The sequence below is a fragment of the Lepidothrix coronata genome, unplaced genomic scaffold (genome assembly GCF_001604755.1).
Source record: "Lepidothrix coronata isolate B3197 unplaced genomic scaffold, Lepidothrix_coronata-1.0 Scaffold104, whole genome shotgun sequence".
Classification (NCBI taxonomy): Eukaryota; Metazoa; Chordata; class Aves; order Passeriformes; family Pipridae; genus Lepidothrix; species Lepidothrix coronata.
The window spans coordinates 2365390-2385525 of record NW_016690284.1 but is presented as its reverse complement, the minus strand read 5'-3'; the positions used below and the strand labels follow the sequence as shown (position 1 = coordinate 2385525).

Here is a 20136-nt window from a genome sequence, read left to right as displayed (position 1 = left end):
AATTGCATGTATTGACCCTGGCTGTACAGTTGCTTCAACAGAGCACAGCTTGTTATATTAAAATGTTTTTTAGTATTTATTTCAGACACTAAGAAAAATAATAAAAGACATGTCTTTAAGATGTTGAATGATCATACAGTGGGATTTGACCTTTGGCAATATTTTAATACTGTAGCTGTTGATCTGAGGGTTTTTGTAACTAAGCAACTGTCATCCAGAATGTATTATATCATAAAAGAGTATTAAGATATGAACGAGAGTAAGTGGTTAGAGTGGAAAAGGAGCTGTGGTGAGATGTAGGCACTTTCCCATTGAACATTTTTGTTTTCTAAGCTATAGCAAAAAAGATGAACCTTGCCATCATTTGTTTCATGGTGGGGTATTGAAACCTGCCTAATTTTATCTTTCAAACAGCATTCTGGAACTCTCAGTTCTTCCAGCATGCACTGTTGTGTAGTAAATCAAGTATGATATCAGATCTTGGGTAATGGACACCTTAATTTTGCTGCTGGACAGCAAAGAGGGACAGCCATGGATCTTTATTCCCTTCCTATTTGGATTTAGAATCAAAAAATCACTAATGTTGGAAGAGATCTTCAAGATCCTTGAATCCAACCTTTGACTGAACACTGTCATGCCAACTAAACTGTAGCACTAAGTGTCACATCCAGTAGTTTCTTGAACATTTCCAGGGATGGTGTTTCCACCTCCTCCATGGGCAGCTTGTTCCAATGCCTAACCACAGTTTCAGTGAAGAAATTCTTCCTGATCTCCAATCCAAACTTCCCTTGATGCAGCTTGACACCATTTCCTCATGTCCTGGGAAAGAAGGTCAACCTCCACCTTGTTAAAACCTGTACAACGTTGTAGAGGGCAATGAGGACGCCCCGAACCTCTTTTTCTGGAGGTGAAACAACCCCAGCTCCTTCAGCTGCTTCTTATATGACTTAATCTGTAGACCCTTCCCCAGCTCTATTGCCCTTCTCTGGGCTCATTCCAGCATCTCAATGTCTTTCCCATACTGAGGGGCTGTCTCAAGTGAGCTGTCAGCTGTGTGGGGGTCATGCCGCCCTCCCTGCATCAAGAAGAGGATCTGCCTCTGTGCAAGGACTACTGTTGTCACATCCTTTCCTTAGCCACCTTTCTCCATCTCACTCCTCCCACACATGCTCTTTTTACTTTGTTTTGCTTGCTTCTCTAAGCTACTGCAATCAGTCAGCCCAGCAAGTTTCGTTTCCACTTCAGCTGCATGTGAGGTGATGGTAAGGGTTTGGGCAGTTAAGGTGAAAATATAAATCTGAAACTAGAGTATTACCATCAGCCTTTAAAAATGGTAAAGATTTAGGAAAAAATGTTCCATACCAGGGACCCTGTTTCACGCTATTGTCAGGTGCTAGGCAGGTGGTCCTAAAGCTCATTGCTGGAATGTCATCAAGGTATTTGTGTGTTGTCCAAGGTACTGGCACTGTTTCTGAGAAAAGTAGGAGCTTGTGGCGTGACGAGAGCCCAGTCTGATCCATCTGTTAAGCATCCTTCTGCCAAAGGTAAAGGACAGGGCTCAGCTGAGAGGGGTAAGGTCATCACCGTGGCACTGGAAATGAGAGTGTGCTCTTGCCCTATTTTCACACTAGGCACAGTGAGTTCTTCTGAGCCTTTTGCGAATCTCAGCGCAGAACATTTGGCTGATAATGATATGCCTAGTGGTGTTTGCTGCTGGCTCCCTCTCTCGATTGGATAGCATTTCACTGCTGTTACTGTTTGGCTATGCTAGAACAGGAGAGACATAAATCTAGTTGAATGGTTTTGTTTTGATGGAAACCTCTCTCCTCTGAGCTCTCCAGTCTGAGGGACATTTTTGGAGGCATTAATCCTCCATTATAAACATCTGGAATTTTTTTTTCTTCTGAGTTATTTCTTATAAGACAGATGGGGGGCTGTTGCTTGAAAAATACTTTTCAGCTCAGGAAGGACGTTGCTTTGTTCTCTAGTAACTGAAACAAGGGGCCTCTGGTGGTCTAGTGGTTAGGGTGCAGGACTCTCACCGCTGCGACCCGGGTTCGATTCCCAGCCCCCCGGGCAGATGGAGCTCGTCAGCCCTGTAAGGCAATCCATCTAAGAGAAGGTCACTCTAAACAAACCTATGTCCTGAGTCCCTCACTGCCACTGTCCAAGTTTGCTCGGCCCCGGCAGGTGAACCTCAGGATTAAAGGGTGGGCTCAGTTCAGCGCACGCTGTGTCTCACCTAAAAAAATCCACTGCGCAGGCTCGAAGGGTTAATGACCCTTCCCAAATCTTCGCTCGTGAAGACTGGCCATTATAACTGAAACATAAGCATCCAAAGGATAGCTACAAAGATGCTGAAGGATCTAGAGGAGATACCATATGGGGAGTGTCTGAGGTCACTAGGCTTGTCCAGCCTGGAGAAGAGGAAACTGAGGGGAGACCTGATAAACTGTCTGCAGCTTCCTCACGAGGAGAAGAGGAGAGGAAGGTGCTAATCTCTTCTTTCTAGTGACAGGTCTTGAGAGAATGGCATGAAGCTGTGTCAGGGGAGGTTTAGATTGGGTATTAGGAGAAGATTCTTCACCCAGAGGGTGTTTGGATGCTGGAACAGGCTCCCCAGGGAAGTGGTCACAGCACCAACCCTGCCAGACTTTGAGAAATATTTGGACAATGCTCTTAGGCACTTGGTGTGATTCTTGGGGTTGTCCTGTGCAGGGCCAGGCGTTAGACTTCAACCATTTTATGGGTCCCTTCCAAATCAGGATGTTCTGTGATTCTATGAAATAATGCACTGGATGGACTGACAACAACGGTTGGTTTCTGTAATTCCCTCTCAGTAACCTTCCTATTCTGCTAACAGCCAGCATTCACTGTACCAGCTGCACAGCTCTTCTCAGGGTACATTTCTTCTGAAAGACAGACTCACATCTGCTTGTTGTGATTTTTGTAAGTGGTTTGTATTTTCTCCAGACTTATGTTTGTGAATCCATGTCATCTCTTAAATAGCATCTCTGTTGATGCACAATATACCAGTGCATTGGGTCACACTGACAGTATATAAGTCCATAGGATTTGATAAGATGCATCCTGAAGTCCTGAGGGAATTGGCTGATGGAGTTGCCAGGCTGCTCTCTATCGTATTTGAAAAGTCATGGAAATCAGGTGAAGTCACAGGTGCCTGTAAAAAGAGAAACATTGTACCCTTTTTTAAGAAGGGTAGAAAAGAAGACCCTGGGAGCTACTGACCTGTCAGCCTCACCTCTGTGCCTGGGAAGATAATGAAACAGATCCTCATAAAAGTTATGCTCAGGTACATGGAGAACAGGGAGGTGATTTGGGACAGTTAGCACGGCTTCAACAAGGGCAAGTCCTGCCTGACCAAACCAGTGATGCATCAGTGGACAGGGGATGTCATCTGTGTGAGCTATAGAGCCTTTGACATGGTCCTGCACAGCATCCTTCTCTCTAAATTGGAGATATGACCTTGATGATGAAAGACTGCTTGGTGAATAAGGAATTGCCTGGATAGTCACATCCAGAGGGTAGTGGTCAACAGCTGAGAGTCCTGATGGACATCAGTGACAAGTGGTGTCCCTTGGATAACCTTTAAAGGTCTATTTTAACCCAAACCAATCAGTTATTCCATGACCTCTTTATTATAGTGTTTCTCAACAAAGTGTCTATCCTGGCTTTTCTCCAGGGGAATTTTAGTGTGTTGTTGATGCATCCTCTGCAGTCCCCTACTAAATTTTTACAAGCTATATAGTGTATTTTTTAGTCTACCTTTTCCCTGATGGTTAGCAGCCATGGTTCATTGATGTGGAGTTCTCATTAAATAAAATATGAGATCAATCCAGAATTTACCAGTATTACTGAAAACATGAGACTTCTCAAAATATGTGCTTATATTTAGTGCTAATCAGAACCAGTAAGAGCACTACAACATTTTTGTTTTTAAAGCTAATTTGAGCTCACGTCAGTGGTATATTGGTTAATACTTTATTTCCTTTGTTAAGAGTTTGGTCTACAGTTACTGGTTTTGTTAGATATGGCATCAAGTGCATGTTTATGTAAATTGTTTCAATCCATTTGTTCTTTTTCCCATCAATGCAGCTTTTTATTGAAAACTGCAGGTGTCTTAAAGTCTACTCTTTTTCCAGGAATGCTGCTTTTGGAGTTTTTCCCCAGGGAGAAGTCTATTTTAACAAAATATTTTATGTGAAAACATTTCCATTTTCACTTCTATTAATTCTGTCTTGTCATTAGATTTATGTTACAGTGTTAATTGCAATATTTAGTGCTGTTTCTATATTCACAGCTTTTCATTTTTGTAGTCAGAAATAGGTCTTGAACTTTTTTTGATGGGAGAGGCCAAGATTTTGGGTTTGCGTTCTAATTTGAAACAAAATCACATTTTTAAATAATAATAATAATAATAATGGCCAGTCTTCGCGAGCGAAGATTTGGGAAAGGTCATTAACCCTTCGAGCCTGCGCAGTGGATTTTTTAGGTAAGACACAGCGTGTGCGCTGAACTGAGCCCACCCTTTAATCCTGAGGTTCACCTGCCGGGGCCAAGCACGCTTGGACAGTGGCAGTGAGGTCCCCAGGACGTAGGTTTGTTTAGAGTGACCTTCTCTTAGATGGATTGCCTTACAGGGCTGACGAGCTCCATCTGCCCGGGGGGCTGGGAATCGAACCCGGGTCGCAGCGGTGAGAGTCCTGCACCTTAACCACTAGACCACCAGAGGCCCCACATTTTTAAATGCTAGAGTTTTAACAGCAGTTGTTGGTTTTGATATGTTGGTTTCAGATCTATTTAGTACCACAACAGATATCTAGCACTGGAGTATCCAACCTTTGCCTGCCCCTTGATATTGATCAAGTGACAGTCTCCAGATAGTATACTTTTTGTCTCATTCCTAAAGTCTATTTTAATTTTGCTTATGGCTATTAGAACCTACAGTTTTATCTACTATCTATAGGGTGAATACCACCAGCCAAGAAAAGTAGAATTATTATTAACAGTATTAATTAACCTGGAGCGCGTGGTAATAAGCACTGTAGAAGGGCAGAGTTCTTCAGGGAGACACTATTGTCCAAGTAATACTGTGGCATATTTCAGGGTCTTCTACTTTTTTTTTACAGGAGAAATAAGTCAGAATCTGTTCTTAATTTTTCCCTGAGAAAGTTCAACCTCATTGTTTTGTCTAGAAGTTAAATGGCCCAACTGCCTTCTCTAAAATTTTAAAATTATTTGAAGTCAAGACAGACAGCATGTTGGCAGCTGTAGTCGAGGTAGTGATTTGTGACTATGCAATGTGGAAGAGTCTGACTCAGCTTTTTAACTGATCTGAACTTCACTGTCAGTCGTGTTATGCTGCCATTGATAGTATCATCTAGACTTCTCAAGACTGTTGGCAATAAGGTTGAATTAAGAGTAAAGATGACTATTTGTATTTGATTTGAGAATCTACCAGTAATGAATGTTAAAAAGGATGTCTTAGAGGTCACCAGAACTATCTACCAGAGTGAAAGAAGCAGATTATATTTCCTCCAGTGGATTCCTTTGTACAGTGAACTGTACCATTACTACCTTAGTGATAGGTCCTTGTGAGTTGGTTAAAATAACTGTTATTAATCCCACATATCTTCATGTCCAGTTTGGGGAGTTTGGAAGTTAGTTTACCAAGCAGTGTTTGAATTGTCAGGATTCCATCTGGAGACTTCTTTTGCCACTCTCAGTATCATTGGGGAAGATATTTCATAATAGCTGTAAGAAGTGAATATGTTCAAGCAGAGAGCAGAGTAATCTGTCTAATCTCCATAGCAGAAAAGCTAGAAGACTAGCATGAGCATTGCACATGTTAAAGCAGACCTCTGAAAACAGTGGTTTAGAGTGGAGAGCAGCAAAAATTAATGACCTAATCTAAAAATGGCAGGGGAATGGTCTGAGCTGCCTCCACTGTTCACAAGAGTGAAGAGTTTAGACGGAAAAAAATGATAATTGAAGATACAGAGGTTAATGGAAAGCAGGATAAGTGTTGATGAGGTTTTGCCAAAGGTAGATAGTGTCATTATGCATTTGGTTTTGTAATCTGTTCTATGGCAATTTCACAGGAAAATTTTGGGATATCAGTAATCAAAGAATCATAGAATGGCTTGGTTTGGAAAAGACCTTTTAAATCATCTCGTTGCAACCCTCCCACCATGGCCAGGGATACCTTCCGCTAGACCAGGTTGCTCAAAGCCCCATCGAACCTGGCCTTCAACACTTCCAGGGATGGGGCATTCACAGCTTCTCTGAGCAACCTTTTCCAGTGCATCACCACCCTCACAGTGAAATTTTTTTTCCTAAATCTAATCTAAATCTCTCCTTGTTTAGTTTAAAACTCTTCCTCCTTGTCCTATTACTATCTGACCATGTAAAAAGTTATCCTCCCTCTTTTTTATAAACCCCTTTAAGTACTGGAAGGCTGCTATAAGGTCTCCCTGAAGCCTTCTCTTCTCCAGGCTGAACAACTCCAGCTCTCTCATCCTGTATTTGTAGGAGAGGTGCATCACCTCTCTGATCATCTTTGTATCCTGCTCTGGACCCACTCCAGCAGGTCCATGTCTTTCCTGTGCTGAGGACCCCAGAGCTGAATGCAGGTCTACAGGTGGGTTCTCATGAGGGCAGAGGGGCAGAATCACCTCCCTCGAGGTCACACCTGGTATGGCCAGGTGCAGCTGGTGAATAATGTATAATGCAGCTGATAAAGTGTTAAGTAGGATGTTATCAACTGAAATGGAGTTTGGAAACCCAAAAGTTGGACTCGCTGAAGGGTCCTCAAAGAGCTGGGTCATGTCTAGTTTTTCCATGAAGGAACTTGAAGTCAGCTGTAGGGAACTGCTAGTGGAGTTTGCTGGTAACATGAAGAGGCTACATTGTAACAAAGGAAAGCTGAGGGGAAACATACAGCAAGACCTGGATACCTCAGTACTTAGAGATAAGATGACATTCAGTGGTAAAACGTGCAAGGTCATAGTGATGGGAGCACAGTCTGGTAAGGTGAGATCTCATCAGTTGGGAATAGCAGGCAAGGCAGATGCTGGAGTGTCACCCCTGGTTGGCTAAAGCTGAGCCCTCAATAGGAAGAATCTGGAATAAAGGGTGATATCCTCTTGATACACACCTAGACATTTCCAGCATGTGCAGAAAGGTGGTGATACTACTATCTGAGGTGTGGGTAGGATATCTTTCTTGGATGTTCAGTGCAGTTCTGATCATCCATGTTCTGGGGAGTAGATAAAATTGGCACAGATGCAGAGAGGGACTACTGACTAGGATAAACAGGATGTGAATTGCTGAAGATATTGAGAGAACTTGTCTTGTTAATCCTAGCACAGTGAAGCCCGAGACGCTGTGTGATTGCCTACTGTCTGTAAATATCACAGGGGAATAAATACCAGGGAGGGAGAACAGCAGCTTAGGCTAAAGGCTGGTGTTCTCAACAAGAGCAAGATGTATACACTGAATAAATAAATTCAGGCTGGAAGTGATAGGAGGGCTCCCTATGGTGAAGTTTTCCAGCAGTCTTACAGTTGGAAAAGTGGAAGTGAGAAAGCTAACTGCTTTTAAGATGAGCTCTGCCAGCTTTTGAAGGAGGAACAGAGATCATTAATTAGCAGGTTCCTCCCAGGCCCTCTTCTACAGGAGAACATCATGGCTGCTAACCTGGCTTTCCAAAGGCAGCTCTGCTCAGGTTTGTCCGTGGCACTTGCCTTATGACTGGAGATGGGAAGACAGGACCTCACAGTGTTCTGTTCCCTGCTGGTCTGCTTGCCCCAGGAGTTCTCTGGTCTTGAGACACATGGGATGGGGACCCCCACCTGGGGATGAGGAAACAGGTGCTTTTGCAGTATTCATTCATGGTTACTGAGGAGTCAAAGAAGTCTGTCTTAGAGGGACAGTTTCTCCTGACCTGGGATGAGCTTGACAGGAAGATAACCCAGTGGTCTTCTCGGCCCCAGCTGTATCCAGAACAAACATTTCTCACTGTAAAAGAGCAGTGACTATTTTGTAATATCTCCTGGGTACTGTATTTGGGGTAATTATCATTGGCATAGTAAAGGGTTTATCATGTGAATGCTCTGGGCTTTTTAATTCTGGGTTGTGAGGAAAGTAAGTAGAAGGAAAGAGGAATAGCTCAGGGAAGGCTGCTCCTGGTAAATGATTCACAGCAATGCCCAGGATGCTATTTAGAAGGATAGTGCCTCTGGGATCCAACTGATTAACAAAGCTGGTTTAGCTGTGGGAGGCCAGAGCTAGAAGCCAGAAAATGTATAAATTATAATAAGCAGCCTAGTCCTCCTCTGTGGTGAGAGGAAGCCGTTTTTGTGGAGAAGCTAGCAGGTGTGTGACATCCCTAGACCCCTTTAGCCTATGGTCTAGGCACCAGCCTGGGGTGCTGGGTGCCAAAACCCTGGGTGGCCATGACAGTGGTGCAATAAGGACCCTTGACCCTATGTATCCCTTTGGTACACACCTTGCCAGGGAAATTGTAAAACCAGCTATGCAGAAGAAGGCTTGGTGAAGAAAAGAATAGACAGCAGGAAGCAGAAGAAGTGGTGCCTCAGATGGAGAGAGGTACAGCAGGGAGGAATTTTGATGCTAAACAGAAATGTGCTGGGAAAACAGAATTGTGAACACTGTTGATTCAATTTGTGAAATGGGGTCAAATTTGAAGACTAGTTATATTTGAGGAAAATACGTAAGACAACGGTTAAGGTTGATATTTTCTACCTTAATGTTTTAGAAATACTGAAGTATTTTGACAGTTTCAAAATAGCTTTTTTTAAAAAAAGACATCTAATTTAAAATTTTAAACTTTAAGACACCAAAGAGTGAGAAAAGAATGTTTAATTGACTACATTGAAGATCATCTAGACATTTAATATTTTTTTTAATTAACTGAAAAACTGTATGTTCCTATATAATTTTGTCTCAACCATCTAATTTTCTGACTTGTTTTAATCACAACATCATTCATCATCTGTAATTATGGCCAATTTCTGTTATTTGAATGTGTTATCTGAAGCCTTTACTATATCCTTTGCTTCTTGCTGTATAGATAGCAGCAAGAGTGAAAAACTGCTATTTTCCTGTAGCTTTTTTTTCCACAGGTAATTATTTCTGTCATAATTTACCACTTGAACTTTGTTAGGTTGATTGCTTCATTGTAAACCTTTAAACAATAAGAAATTATAAAACTCCTGCAAGATATATCTTTTTACTCCAACTTTCTCTTATTTGAATATAGTTATTTTCCTTGCATTTTTCAACATTGCCTTCCATATGAATTATTCTACATCTGTCTGTCTGAATAATGTATTTTGGAATATAATGAACAAGGTACTATGGCAAATAGCTGCCTGCAGTTTCATACCTTTTAGTTGTCTCCGTATTCAATAGCAAAGAATTCCAGTATTGGTGAGATTCAGTTTCATTTCAAGGCAGGAAGAAAACAGTTTTGCAAGCTACACTATTAATCTGAAAAAAATCCACTCTGGTCTCCCTGATCACCACTGTGTGATCTCCAAAGACATAACCAATTAACGTGGAATCATAGAATGGTTTGGGTTGTAAGGGACCTTTTAAAGGTCACCTCGTTCCAGCCTCCCCGCCATGGGCAGGGACACTTTCCAGTAGAGCAAGTTGCTCAAAGCTCCATCCTGGCCTTGGACACTTCCAGGGATGGGGCATCCACAGCTTCTCTGGGCAACCTGTTCCAGTGTCTCACCACCCTCACAGTAAAGAATTTCTTCCTAATAAAACCTGCCTCTTTCAGTTTAAAGCCATTCCTCTATGCTCTATCACTACATGCTTTTGTAAAAAGTCCCTCCTCAGCTTTCCTATAGGCCCCTTTTAGGTACTGGAAGGTGCAATATGGTCTCCCCAAAGCCTTTTCTTCTTCATGCTGAACAATCCCAAGTCCCTCAGTCTGTCTTCATAGGAGAGGTGTTACAGCCTTCTGCTTCAGCTATCATCTTCATGGACTCCTCTGAACTCATTCCAACAGGTCCATATCCTTTCTCTGCTGGAAACCCAAACCTGGGTGCAGAGCTCCAGGTGAGTAGAGGGGCAGAATCCCCTCCCTCAACCTGCTGCCCACACTGCTTTGGATGCAGCCCAGGACACATTTGGCTGTGAGTGGGCTGTGAGTGCACATTGACAGTTCATGTCCAGCCTCTCATCCATCAGCATCCCCATGTCCTTCTCCTCCAGGCTTCTTTCAATCCCATCAGCCCCCAGCATGTGTTGATACGGGATGTTGCCCTGACCCATTGCAGGACCTTGCATTTGGCCTTGTTGAACCTCGTGAGGTTCACACAGGCCCATCTCTCAAGTCCGTCCAAGTCCCTCTGGATGTCATCCCTTCCCTCCAGCATGTCCACTGCACCACACAACTTGGTGTCATCTGCAAACTTGCTTAGGGTGCACTTGATTCCACTGTCCATGCCACCAACAAAGATGTTAAAAAGTGCCAGTCCCAATACCAACCCCTGAGGAATGCCACTTGTCACAGCTTTCCACCTGGATATTGAGCCATTGACCCCAGCTCTCAGAGTGTGACCATTCAGCCAATTCCTTATCCACTGAGTGGTCCATCCACCAATTTAATGTTGCCTCAGTTTAGAGACAAAGATGTCATGACTGTGTCAAAGACTTTGCACAACTCCAGATCAGAGGAGCAGTTGATGAGCTTGTCTAACTTGATCTGCTGGATTACTGAATAAAAACAGCCTTTGAACAGAGGCATCCTCACAGTAGGTAGTATTTTTCCTGTTAATCCATAGACTATTATGCATTTTCCATACTAGCCTAAGTCTTGTTTTACAAGGCCTTATTCAGTCTTGATGTAAAAGCTAAATGCCACACTTACGTGTGGTAGCAGCTCAAGCTTTTATCTCTAGCATTGCCAGTGTAGTTCCTTACTACATTAATCAAAATAACCAAAATACTACAGTTGTCTCCTTAGTGAGATCTTTTGTACTACAGCATCCACTGAATCCTTTTCCTGCTGTCTGCATTCCTAATGCTGTTAGTTAATGCTCTAGGTGAAACAGTTTAAAACATGGAATCAGGGAAAAATAGAATATTGAACATTAATCACCTCCAGAAACTACCATTTGCTGCTACTAAATATCCCATTTCATTTTTGTACAAGGATAGACATGTAGATTCAATACATTTAGCTGAAATGTTCTTTGAAGGGAGAGTAGGACTAAGCATTTTGAGCTTATTTCTGCCTCTCTTTAAAAATGAAACCCAGAAAGTCAACAATAGCTCAATCAGGGAGAGAAGACATCTGGCTCCTGGTGACTCTGAAGAGTATGCTGCTAAGATCAGTTACATTAAAAGATTCATCTGACCCCAGCACAGTTGTTTGTGTCATCTGATTAGATGTGTTTCCAAACTGTATACAGCAATTGGAGATGACTGAATTGCAGACAATTTTTTCAGAAGAATAAATTCAGTGTTGCTGGAGGTTAATGTAGGTAGTTCTTATAACATGTCAGCTGAACGTTCATTGAGGATCCAGGGAAAGAAATTCCTACCCAGTGTTGTCCAAATTTTCTAGTTCTATTCATCCTGACCTTGGTAGTGCCAAATTTATGACAATGCTACTGCTGCCTAGAGAGGATCTGAGGGGTATGGAAGCGCATTTGTGGAATTCCTTCCCAGCCTGTTTGTGTGGAGCTCATGTAAATCTCTGTGCTTCAGTTCGTTTGTTCCTTGTTTGTCTCAATTCAGCAATTTGGGAGGACCTGACCTGTTATAAATCAAATCTTGTCAGTGAATTAGGGACAGAGAGGGAGCAAAAATATTTGTTGTGTTTCTCTTAATCCAGACCATTTCCATGTGCTATTTTTATTTTACCTCTACAGATCTATTAGCACAACTGAGAGAATTGTAAATTTTGATCAGGGAGCAGAAATAAACAGCTGGCATATAAAAGAGGACCTTTTAAACTAGTTTTATCACAGATAAAATTATGGTAGAATTATATAGTGTGGAATGGTACCTAAGGTTCATCCTCTACAGGGAAACTTATTTACTGATGAAGAGTAAATCTTTAGCAGGAGCAGAGTGAGGACATGGTGAACACTCTTGAGCAGCATGCCTTAATGCTGTCATTTTGGTGGCATTCATTTGTGGTTAGTCCAGTTGGAGGTAATGAGGGTGTATAAGGTTTTTTATATAGGGATATTCTGAATATAGAGAAAGTTTGTAAGTACCGATTAAATTGAACATTTTCCAGGAGTGATTTGTATCACTCATCTTCATGTAGCTGATCCTGCTCAAGGTGGGCTGGATGAACTTGAATGACTTTTCAAAGTTCTTTCCATTCGTGATTTTTATGATTCAGTGACACACAAGACATTCACTGCTCCCACTGGAGCGATGAATCTCAGCATCCTTGAAAAGCCAAAGTCAGCATGTGCTGAGTTACGGCTCCAGAATTCAGTGTTCTTGCAAAGGTTGGTAAAATTGGATGGAGCAGGGGAAAGTTAAGGACTATAGGGATTCCTATTCAGGCTTGTGTGAGTACGTCCTCATGCAGAGGGGTTCTGTTTTTTGTTGAACAGTAACACCAACTTGCTAGAAAGGCTACAGGGAGGGAGGGTGTGTGCTTCGCTGGAGGGGGAAGAAATGCCACATGTCACTTTGCCCTGATCAAAGGGACCTGCTGCAGTTCTCACTGGTGTTATTGGTAATGGGGACTTAATGCTAGTCAGCATTAGTGAATGAGACTAATTTCTCTTAGTGACTCCTTGCACTCCCAAAGAAAACCTGTTCTCTGCTTTTAGTGATCAAACTCTAAACAGCAAACAGCTCTTTTGTTTTGTGTTTGCAAAGTTGCTTTTTCTCCTCCTTTTCCCTGAAAGCTCTGCAGAGAGGAATGGCTGTTTCACCACGGGAGGTCCTGTCTTAGAGTGCTGCTGTCATTAGTCTTCTGTCACATTGTCAGCCTTTGATGACTCAGACATAAAAAAACCCAAATGATCAACCCTCTTTCTGAACTAAAATACCTATGAACAGCTTTTTTAAAGCAGATTTTAATACAAGTAATTAGGTAATTTTTTTTTTCTGAAAGCTTTTAATGGAGCTTACAGTTTCGCTGCTTGAAGTTACTTGAATGTTTAATTACTATTTTTTAAACAAAATTCAATGTCATTGAAGTCCACTTGAGAGCTTTGATAGATTTAAAGAAAAGAGAGGCCTTGAATATTCAGTAGTTTTGAAAAGGTCTATGCCTATTTTGTTTAGATTTAGGTCAGCATTTCTCAGCTGAGTTCCTTTAATGCATCAGAAAATTGTTGCTGAAAGAGGAGAAAAATTTAAAAATAAACCTGTGCATATTTCTGCTTATGCGAGCAAGCAGGCAGAACAAGGAAAATAGAAGTAATAAAATAAGTGTCAAAGCTGAGCCTAGATTTTACTGGGTTGTAAATGAAAATTGCTATAGCAGTGCTATATGGGAAAGTATACAGCTCCTTAAAAAAAAGGCTGAAAATGATGTAGGTATGTTTGCAATCATGATGTAAGCCATCATGATACCCAGGTCATGTCCAAATTATGAGTACCTCTGACTGACCTATTGAGGTGCTACCTAGAGATAAATGCTTTGGTCTCAGAAGGAATACAGCTACATTAAGTACCTCTGCATGACATTGCATTGTTCAGCATCAGTAGGTCCCTACTATGCAGATCTCCTCCAGTCTTTCCCTTCTCATGCAGTCTTTTTGGCAGGTGCAAAGGTCACTCCAGAAATCTGCTGGGCAGCGTGAGTGGTGGGATGGATCTGGCTGCTGATGCTGAGGTGTGGTGGTGGTGGCTGAGGCTGGACCAGACCCTTTCTATGAGGTTCTTCCACATCAGATCAGTCACATCACTTTCCTCCCATCACTCTGGGAGGGAGGGAGGGACAGCAGTCTGGTACCTCCTGGTTTCCAGTCAGTGCAAGAAAATGAGATAGTCTACATATTCCTTCAGGACAGAAAATTTATCACCAAGATTCCTGATCTCAATCTATTGTCAAACCCAGGTAACATGCCATTCTCATCCTCCCGTGCCACAGCTAAAGCCCACCAGTCCTGTATCTTTCTCCTTCCTGCACTACTAGTGCCACTAGCTCCTCCACTTCTGCCAGGGATGTGGAAAAGGGAGTTGATTTCAGATGCTGGTTTGTGGGGCAGTGCTGCACTGCCTGGCAGGGTCAGATCTGGCCAACTGGAACCCAGGACAGTGGAGCTGCAGCAGGATGAAAACAGTGCCCCAGGTAGTAGGGTGAGAGGAAAAGACTCCTCTCTTTCTCCTGGGACAGGTCTTGCTAAGGAGCACCCCTACTACCTCCACCCTGGCTCTAGGCTAAGACAAGCAGCTCTCTTCTGTGCCTGTGCCTCGGGGTTACACATGGCTTTGAAACCCTTAGGAATTAGAAATTATTCCTTTTGAGAACTGGGACTGTGGGCATAAGGGCTGGACTGGACCAGCTGTGGAAGGCAGCAGACTCAGTAAGTTTAAAGGGCTGCAGGTATTCTGCATCTGTCAGTTTTTCCTGCTGCCTGGCTCTTAGTTTGTAGCATGTTAAGGTAAGACTGTTCATCTTCTGTGGCCTTCAGAGTGTTTACTCAAGATGCTGACACCCCATAACAGGACTCCTGATCAACTCATCCAGCTTCCTCTGTATAATTTACAGCAGAGCAGCTGAGTCACTGGAGGACTGAAAGGCTTGAGGTTGTCCTCAGGGGAGCCAGAGCCTGTCCTGCATGCAACTTCAATGGTGGCATTGCTGTCACTATTACAAGCATGACTCTGTTTTTTTAGGAAAAATCATTACACTAACACAATGGACTTTGAATGTATGACTATGCCTCTGTAGTTATTGGGGTAACAGCAGAGATTACAAACCTTGAGCATCTAAAAGTGTAGTCTGTGCTCACATGGCTGGGTTCTCCTCAGTCCTTGCAAGCTTGGATCTGAACCCAGACTGGTGCCACATTGTTGCCGGAGCTGCAGTGAGATCCTAAAGCATGGACATCCTCTGCAGGAGAGCTGGGATCTGCCTAACACAGAGGCAGTAATGCTGTCAGGGTTGGCAGACTCAGGGGCTTGGGCATATATGCTCATGTGTAAAATAATTTCTTATCAACATTGCATGATGGATTGGGTTTGCATGGCAAGGTTTTGGTAGCGGGGGGTGCTGCAGGGGTGGCTTCTGTGAGAAGTTTCTAGAAGCTTCCCCTGTGTCTGACAGAGCGCAGCACAAGAACATCTATGAAGACCATGGCACATGCTGGGTTTCTATGAGCACAGTCACGTAGGTGGTTTGTTCACCTGACTAAAACCCTCGGTGAGAGCAATCACTAGTTTGAGGCACAATTTGGAAATGAAAAGTAAGGGGTGAACAAGGTTTTTACTGCTACCACCCTGAGGAATGTTAAGTCAGGCTTATTCTAATAATTATTGTGAGCATGTGAGATATTTGTACTGAAACTGAACAATGTGGTTTCTTACAGTGATTGGTGTAATCCACTTTCAAGATGGCACTATAGGAGAAAGATGACCTGTATGGGTTTTTGTATTAATTTCTATCATAAATAGAGTCACGTAGCCTAGATCAAATCTTTCAGGTCAGTGAAAACTTTTCTTCAGTTGTCTTTTTGTACAAGATTGTGTTATTTGGCTTTGCTGTGCAAATAAGCTTTTTGTTTGATAATGTGATTCATTTCTGACTTATCTTTAAATGCTCTCTAATCTCATGAACGAAAGATTTCCATTACTTTATCTAACAATATGCATATGAGCAAGGGATCATGCAACTGTGTCCTGTGTAAAATATCAATAAAAGAGAAATAACCCATTCAACTGTCAAGCCTGACTGCAGAAGAAATGTCAGGGCAGACTGAGTTTAAGATAAGGCACTAATCAAAAGGGGGCATGACTTTGTTGAAGGCTGGCTTAATAAGAATACATTAGGAAAAGGAAAACGGTATTTTGATCAGTATGGGTAGGTGTATGGACAGCAAACTCTATGGTTTGAAGGCAGAATTACATCAGAAATAGCTCCAGAACAAATGAAAGACACCAAAAGAAGTTAACTCTGCCTCAAGGGGGTGTAAAATATCAAGGTCATCAACTTATACAGAGGGAAGGAAGGAAAAATCTGTGCCTGCCTACAATCAATCAGTTCACTTTTAAACCCCAAACTCTTTGGGCTTAAATAGGATGGTATTAAATACAAAGGCAACACACTGCCATCTTTTAAGTTCAACCTTGTGTCTTTGTCCAGAGTTCAGCAGTACATCTCACATGTGAAGATGAAGTGGAGTTTACAGATGCTCTGAGCCGCCTTTTATGGCCTTGGTGGTCTATGCTTTTCTGCTGAGATCTGTCCTGGTTCTTGTTGCTTGCAGATCTTTTCAAGCAGCCCAGCATTGCTGGGTATTTAACACCTAACCTGTGCCTGTTACAGTTCCGCAGAGTGCAGCTCCCCAGGATTGCATAGACTTAAATCTAAAGGTGCTGACTGGGTTCATAAACAGCAGAGTGCTTCAGTTCAGTTTTATGAGGTGGTGTGCATTCAATCATACTGAATCAATGACTGAAATAAAATATTTTGCTGGCCTTAGATGTGAATCTTATGGTGGATTCAAGTACATCTTGATGAAGCAAAATGTTAGTGTTGTGCTTTCTCCTGTAAAATCAGAGGCATATAATTATAACTGCTTGGGGTTTTTTTCTGTTTTAAACACTAACTGATTCTAGTAGCCACTGACAAGTACAATCTGTGTCTGCCAATAGTTCTCTTTTCTTTAGATCTAAAGCTTTTGAAAGCAGATTTAGGTTCAGCATGTTCAGCTTGATTTAAATTATTGTCAGGCCAAAATTTTACATGTACCTTGCCCCTGTGAAAAAGGCTGCACAACATGCTGACTGAGGGGCAATCACATACTTATAGACCTTGGAGCAAAGGGAGAACACAATGTTCATCTAAACTCACTGCAGCCCTGCCCAGACCTTAGGTTCTTTTATTTAACTCAGCAGCTTGAGGTTGACCAAGAGTATAATTTTGGAACAATATCAAGGCTTGATTTAAGGACTTAAAGTGCTGCAGAGTTTGTCACAGTCATTGGGATTTTGCTCCAGTGGTCAATTACCCTTTCTCTGAAAAATGCCCTTTCTCTGAAAAAATCTGTACCTTGGTTTTTTTTGAATTCTCTTAACTTCTTTCTTATGAAAACTGGATTTTGCTGTTTGACTTCCTCAGCAGGCCTAAGGAGCCTTTTATTTTCCCATAGATATTTTTTGTGATTGTTATTTTGTATTTTCACAGATCAGAAAAATTTCTGTACATTCACAAACCCAGTTAGGCAGGCATCTTTTGCATCCCAGTATTCCTGGGGATCTGGATAATAATAAAATAATCTGACATAATAAAAATATGACATCTTAGAAAAGAATTGGTAGGATTAAATATAATTCATGGCTGAGATGTCAATACTGTGGAAGAAAAGGTATTGTGGTATATGCTGTACTTACACTGTAGAAGTCATGGTTGCTCCAGTGTCTCTCAAAATATTATTTTCACCATTTCCTTCAATGTGTCAAACATGCTTTAAATGGCTTGAGTGCTCTGTTATTTCTTTTTCTGTAAACAATTCTCATGGAGTCATGTGGCCAGATGATAACAAAAAGGTATCTGGTCCATTCCCTTGTCCCTGGGCAAAATCAGTAATTACTCTGAGCCTATATGATCTTCCTTCCATTCTTTTCTATTGAGAAGTTGAAATATGATCAACATATTATTTCCACAGAGAATGAAAATTACAAAAAAAAAAAAAAAAAAGAGTTTTCAAAAAGCCTGAGTCCTTTCTCACATGGTAGCAGAGAAAACTTAGAAACCAAGTAAGATCGATGGGAGTCACTGTTGGTAAATCCTGCCTCAATGCATTTGTCTCGTTGATTTATGACTAATTATTGTTCCTCTTTTCTCCTTAGGGCGCTTCCTGCGATGATGGAGTGGGTCCGAACTCAGAAGGCAGGAGAAAGTGGTGTGAATATTATCACTGCAGATTTTGTAGAACTTGGTGACTTTATCAGCACAGTCATAAAGCTCAACTACGCCCTGGGTGAAGGTGAAGATGACACTACCTGATAGTACTGTGATATATGTGTTGTTGCATTATTTTGCATTAAAAAAAAAAGATTGTATTCTAAAAGACTTATATTGTAAAACACTCATCTTCTTGTAACACTCTGAGGTGTTTAGGGCTTTAGTGGAAAGCATAAGGAAAATGTTTTCATCATTTATGATCATTTATCACATTTGTGTTTCATGTGAAGAGCAAAACTAAACATGTTTACAGTGTTTGATGAAAGAAGGCCATTTACAGGTTCTCCATGAGGTACCAAATGTGATTCATGTGTCTTCTGTGGTTATGAACAGTGCCAAGAAACTTGTTGCAAAGGGATGTATATTGTCCTCTTCCTGCTCACAGCAGGATTCCCAGCGGTGTGAGCGTTACACTGGGAGACTGAGGGCAGTATATCTGGCATGAAAATTTTAAGCTGCTACATTTCATCTCTTAGGTGGTTTAACCGATCGTATTTATCAATGAGCTACAGGTTTAAATGCCTTTGTGATGTGAATCCAAGGTCATGCTTTAACACACACATAATCAGTGGACAGTAAACATGATGTGTTACATACCATAATCAGTGGACAGTAAACATGGTGTGTTATGTACCATAATAAGTGGACAGTAAACATGATGTACTGTGTAGCTTGCACAGAGCACAGACTAAATCCTGCTTGCTTTTCATTCTTAAAATAGGGTTTTCCAATGTTTCTGCCTCAGGTCAAGCCAGCAGATAATGTGATACTGGCCTAACTCTGTAATCACAGAATCATAGAATGGCCTGAGTTGGAATGGACCTTAAAGATCATCTAGTTCCAACACCCCTGCCATGAGCAGGACAATTTTCACTAGACCAGGGCTCAGAGCACCCTCCAGCATGGCTTTAAACACTTCAGAAATGGGGCATCCACAGCTTCTCTCAGCGACACGTTCCCGTGCCTCATCACCCTCACAGTAAAGAATTTTTTCCTAATATCTAATCTAAACCTGCTGTCAGTTTGAAACCCCCTTGTCCTGTCCCTACATGCTCTTGTAAAAAGTCCCTCTCCATCTTTCTTGTAGGCTCCCTTCAGGTACTGGAAGGCCGCCATTAGGTCACGCTTAATCCTTCTCTTCTCCAGGCTAAACAAACCCACCTCTCTCAGCCTTTCATTATAGGAGAGATTCTCCATCCCTCTGATCAGCTTGGTGGCCTCTTCTGGACTTGCTCCAACAGGTCGATGTTCCTCCTGTGCTGGGGACTCCAGAGCTGGATACAGTGCTCCAGGTGGGGTCTCAGCAGAGCAGAATAGAGGGGCAGAATCACTTCTCCCGACCTGCTGCCCACACTGCTTTGGATGCAGCCCAGGACACATTTGGCTTTCTGGGCTGTGAGTGCACATGGCAGTTCATATCCAGCCTCTCATCCATCAGCATCCCCAAGTCCTTCTCAGCAGGACTGCTCTTGATCTGCTCATGCCCCAGCCTGTGTTGATACCGGGTGTTGCCCCGACCCAGGTACAGCACTTTGCACTTGGTCTTGTTGAACCTCATGAGGTTCCCATGGGCCCCTTCTCGAGCTTGTCCAGGTCACTCTGAATGACGTCCTGTCCTTTAGGTGTGTCAACAACACCACTCAGCTTGGTGTCATCTGCAGACTTGCTGAGGGTGCAACTCAATCCCTTCATCTATATCATTAATGAAGATAAATGAATAACACTAGTCATAATATAGACCCCAGAGGGACACCTGCTGGTGCATATTTTCCCTGGTTCTAGCAGGAACACACTTAAGCCAGCTTGGAGCACCACTTCTTCCCAGGATTAATATTATGTAACAGCTTGATCCAGTATCCACTGAATTTAATAGGAAAATGTCCTGTGTTTAGTATGGATTGATCATAAGATCGGTAAGTTGTGTGCCCTATAAGATGTGCCGTATTTTGTCCCATAGTGGAAACCTCATT

At 42.2% G+C, this 20136-nt stretch overlaps 1 protein-coding gene across 4 annotated transcripts in view; it reads left to right on the top strand.

Annotated features, from left to right (window-relative positions):
* PLCXD3 (phosphatidylinositol specific phospholipase C X domain containing 3) overlaps positions 1-19172 on the top strand; it is a 76343-nt gene extending 57171 nt beyond the window's left edge. For 3 of the 4 annotated variants that reach the window (XM_017823597.1, XM_017823596.1, XM_017823598.1), the window contains one exon: positions 18052-18231. In XM_017823597.1, the coding sequence (XP_017679086.1) occupies positions 18052-18208 (157 nt within the window). In that variant the 3' untranslated portion in view covers positions 18209-18231. Of the gene's footprint in view, positions 1-18051 lie in introns of all 4 variants that reach the window. The other variant, XM_017823595.1, reaches the window with a different exon arrangement.
* The last annotated feature ends 964 nt before the right edge of the window (positions 19173-20136 follow it).